The following is a 4,924-nucleotide window of genomic DNA, read 5'->3' on the forward strand; positions in this document are numbered from 1 at the left end:
GAGATTTTTTTTTTTTTTTTTTTTTTTTAATGTTTAGTCTATGGAGCAAGCTTTAAGAGATTTGATGTATTGAGAAGCTATATTATAACTGTTTCTATAATTTTTCTTGACATAGTAAAATCGTTGTAGATCGAAGGATGTGACACATTGCTGAACCACTTATTTATTGTATTGCGTGATTAATTTGATTTTATTCCAACAAAAGGAGAACGTGTATCCTCAAAAAGTAACACCGACATAGAGTCCCCATAAACTTTTTTTCTTTTTAATTAATGGAAAAACAATCATCAATTTTATAATTATTTAAAAAGTAAAATTGTAATCTTAAAAAGAGAAAAGAAATTACAAAATAACTAACACGCTTCACGCGGTTTTTTTTTTTTTTTTTTTTTTCAACCCTATTTTAATTGGCCGGTTCAATATTTTTCAAATATTTCAAAATAAAAATAAAAATAAAAAAGTCAAAAAGCAATAAAAGTATTGGAAAAAGCAAATACTCTACGCGGCCAAGCAGCACACCGCCTTTCCTCTTTTGTGTATATAGTTTATTCATCGGAAAAGAGGAAGACTCAAAACTCCTACTCCTACGAGAGCTCTCTCTATTTTGATTCTCTGCTGACTCCTCGTTACCTATAAAAGCTAGTTCACGCTTCAAAGAGAGTGCTCACCCCCATAACATATACTATTATTTTATAGTATTATATATATATATATATAAGGCAAAGCCCTTCCTCGAGTTTTCTGATTCTCATTCTTGCTTTGCCTCCCTGGTTTTTCTGGTCTACAATGGCTGCGTCTCAAGCAAGCCTGCTCCTCCAAAAGCAGCTCAGAGGTCCTTCCCTCTGACCCTTTTTTCAATCACTGGGTGTTTTTCCTCATGTGGGTTTTGTTTAGATTGATGGTTTTTTGTTTTTGACAGATTGATTAAAGTTTTTTTTTTTTTTGATTTTTAGATCTCTGTAAAAACCCGGTTGACGGCTTCTCAGCTGGTCTGGTTGACGAGGAAAACGTGTTCGAGTGGAGCGTATCGATTATGGGCCCCCCTGATACTCTCTAGTCAGTGATCCAGTTCTTCTTCTCTAAGTTTGAAAATTTTTAATTTATTTAGCCTTTTTTTTTTGTTTGGTATCAGAGCTTTGGTTTTTGGTATATGGGTTTTATTTTGTTTTCATATTGACATGATAATTGTTTGACTTGAGTTTGAAGATCTTGATTTTTTATTTTTTATTTTTGGCTTTGGACGTGTGTTTTATTTATTTGGTTGTTTATTGGTTTTTCTGTGGGAATTCACTTTTGGTTTTTGTGTTTGGTTTGACAATAGAAAGGTGGGTGCTTTTGAAGTTTTGAAGGAGTGTCTGTAATCAGTTTGCGATATAATTTTCTTTTCTAAGTTGGAAATTTGAATGGTATATGATCACTGTGAATGTTTGATTGATTTTTAGTTTTGAGAATGGCATGTAATCACTAGTTAATGATGACCACAAATTCTAAAAATAAGCAAAATTTACATGTTCTGTTTATTGATCATTCAGCTTTCTTTGGTGTTTCTAATTTGGGAATTATGGTTTGATATATGTATTGAATGTGTTGTAGACTGATGCTTTAACTCTGTTTTGGTTAGTTAAAATTGTACTTCTTCTGTTTTTTGCCTGACCATTATGTCGTATTTCACTGATTTATCTCAAACTTAAGCCCTTCTACACTGTACCTATATGCTTAGGCTCCAATTGAGTTCTTATCACAGATGTGCTTAGTAGTTGGTTTTAAATTAGGATATTTGGTGCATTGACCTTACCAGCTCTTATCACGGATGTGTTTAGTAGTTGGTTTTAAATTAGGATATTTTGTGCATTGACCTTACCAGCTTGTTTGTATTCGCTTGTTGCAGTGAGGGGGGTTTCTTTAATGCCATCATGAGCTTTCCCTCTAATTACCCTAACAGCCCTCCATCGGTGAGGTTTACCTCAGAGATATGGCATCCTAATGGTGAGTACTTGTCTGATGTATTTGAATTTTTTAATATAGTTATCTCTCTCTTTCTCTCTCCTTGAGTTGGACTAATGTCTTGAATCTGTCTAAACTGCAGTTTACTCAGATGGAAAGGTTTGCATTTCAATTCTTCATCCCCCTGGTGATGATCCAAATGGCTATGAGAGAGCAAGCGAACGTTGGAGTCCAGTCCATACAGTATGTTTTGATTTTTCAAAACGTTGCTTTCCTTGTTTCACCCTATATATTTTTAGCCCATTATTATGAATTGAATTCTTACTTAATTCATTATATCTTTGTGTTTTCGCTTGGTCTTGATTTAGTTCCACCCTAACAGCATTTTAGGCTATGGCAAACCATTTTTGAGTTCTCTGAGTATGTGTATAATATAAAATTGGCTAAACCAATGGCGAACCAGTATAAGAAACTGGTAAAAGAAGAGGGCACAAGATGGAAGATTGGTGGCAGAATCACACCAGTTTCACTCTCATATATTACTTCCAAGAAGAAAACCAAACAAGGGGGAAAAGAAAGTTACACCTCTAATATTTGTTATATCAGTGAATAATTCATTCATGGATGAAAAGTTATTGATATTTTTACATATCTTAATTACCATAGAGTATTTGTATAAAAGGCAATGTGTTAAGATTGAAAGATCTATTATCGTAATTGTCTTAGCCTACTAGTAATTTGTAACCACAATGGAGCCAGAGATCTTGATTTCAAAAGGTTATTTGCTGTTGATCAAGTCTAGCAAGACTGTCTTAGCTAGGCTCTAGTTTTTTGTTTTACTTTGCATATGATTCTCTTCATCTTAAACTGGGTGTTTTCTGCTTCTTTGATCAAGTTATTCCCCCGATTTTCTACTTCATTGTCTAATGTCTTCCATATCTCATTCTCTTTTTCTTTATACCTCCTTGTACAACCTTACTAAATGATTTGACTTTAATTGCAGGTTGAGAGCATAGTCTTGAGTATTATATCGATGCTTTCAAGCCCTAACGATGAATCTCCTGCAAATGTGGATGCTGCAGTAAGTCTCTATATTTATATATTCATCATTATTATGCAATCTTAAATTTTGAGTTGCAATTTTTTTAATCTAAAAAAAAATGGGTATCAAAGTGAATGAACATAATAGGTTAAAGTTTTTCATTGTGGCTTACCTGGTTGATTTGCTGATATACTTTTGCAACTTGTTAATTTTGTAACTTAAGAAACAATGGAGAGACCAAAGGGACGAGTTCAGAAAGAAAGTCAGTCGCTGTGTCAGAAAATCACAAGAAATGTTATAAACCCAACTAATGTGCTGCTATTGCCGGCTTCTATTTTTTTCACCTAAAAGTTCGTAATTTGTTATGACGGAAGGGATTGATCGCCATGAAGTCTTACATTACTCATTGTGGTCTTTTATTTTTTATTTTGCTAATCTATTGTAGCTTTATTTTCAGTTCACCATTAATGTCGCTTGTTTTGCACATCTTCTATTGATATTATTAATGAAAATTATATCATACATCGGATGGTTCTTGAACTTATTTGAGTTCAGCTTGTTTATGCTTATCCTAGTTATTGAACAAGTACAGTGATTTCATTTTTTTTTTCTATCATAGAATTCATAGACGTATTGTAGTATTGGTTTCCTAGGCCCTATACAATGTAAGTGCCTCTATTGCCTCTATTCGAATGGGTTTGTAATTTTGTATCTCATCTACTCGGAGTTGAGGCTGTGGAGTTTACAGTTTGTTGGGCATTTAGAGGCTATTTGGATGGCCTGTTTCCATAACTCAATTTTCTGTTTCCATTACTCATAACTCAAAAATGGTGAGACCCATAGCGAGAAATTCATTTGGCAGCACCATAACTTTGTTTCTATCACTCAATTATCTGATTTTTAAGTTTTGAGTTATGGAAACTGAAAACACATTTTTGCTATTTTCAGTTTCCATAACTCATAACTCAATGGCATTTCTGTAATTAAACTCACATCATGGGACTCACCGTCAGAGCAACATCACACCCAGGCGCTGCTTTTGATGGGTCTTCTTCAACGGCTCTTCAATCCCACAGATCACATTCTCAAATCTCATCTCCATTCACTGGGTTTTCTTCAGCGGCTTTTGATGAGTTGCAATTGTTTTTCTTTTTTCTTTTTCCATTCCTTTTCACTGGTTTCTGAGCTTGGGTTATCCTTTTTTCTTTTTTTCTTTTTTTCTTTTTTTTCTTTCCTTTTCACGTTGGTTTCTGGGTTTGGTCTTTGTACCCACAGATTACAGGCACTAAACACATTCAAAGATTACAAGCACCAAACCCATTCAATCAATATACCCACAGATCGGCATCAACAATACCCATTCAACCAATATACCCATTTAACAGATCAGCACCAACAATACCCATTCAAACAGAATAATACCCACAAATGTTTTTTACAAATTTCACCAATAAAACTTAAGGGACCTATGAAAAATCAAGCCTTGGTGACAATGGGTTGAGAAGGTGGGAGATTAGTGCCATCGCTACACGTCGGAGGAGATCGACGCCGTCTTTTGTCTTAGCTAGATTCGGGTTTGTGCTTTGGGAGAGTGACAGGGCTAAAGGGGGAAGGGGAAATGAGAAAAGAGAAAAAGATGGAGATGAAAGGTCTTCCATAGGTACAAAACAGGATATCTCTGACCAAGTGACAGATATAGGGTCCACAAACAGTGTGAAACAAGTGAGTGATGGTGCCAAACGGGGTGGAGTGTTTTAAGTGATGAATGACGAAAATTGAGTAATGAAAAAAAGCATCCAAACAACCCCTTAAGCTTGTTTGACCCAAAAACCTCCCCCCCCCCCCCTAAAACCCCCCCCCCCCCCCCCCAAAAAAAACATAAAGAAAGTATTAAGTATGTGTGCAATTTTTATATAAAGAAACTATTCAGATGGTCTT

At 34.9% G+C, this 4,924-nt stretch overlaps 1 protein-coding gene across 1 annotated transcript; it reads left to right on the forward strand.

The window, feature by feature from the left end:
* The first annotated feature begins 502 nt into the window (after positions 1-502).
* On the forward strand, positions 503-3,472 carry LOC111996467 (ubiquitin-conjugating enzyme E2 7). Its single transcript, XM_024028454.2, has 6 exons — positions 503-832; positions 954-1,056; positions 1,889-1,986; positions 2,087-2,187; positions 2,948-3,025; positions 3,210-3,472. Exons 1-6 carry the CDS (start codon positions 787-789, stop codon positions 3,285-3,287), a joined length of 504 nt encoding a protein of 167 aa, XP_023884222.1. The 5' UTR covers positions 503-786; the 3' UTR covers positions 3,288-3,472.
* The last annotated feature ends 1,452 nt before the right edge of the window (positions 3,473-4,924 follow it).

Source organism: Quercus suber, unplaced genomic scaffold (genome assembly GCF_002906115.3).
Source record: "Quercus suber isolate HL8 unplaced genomic scaffold, Cork oak 2.0 scaffold_52, whole genome shotgun sequence".
NCBI lineage: Eukaryota > Viridiplantae > Streptophyta > Magnoliopsida > Fagales > Fagaceae > Quercus > Quercus suber.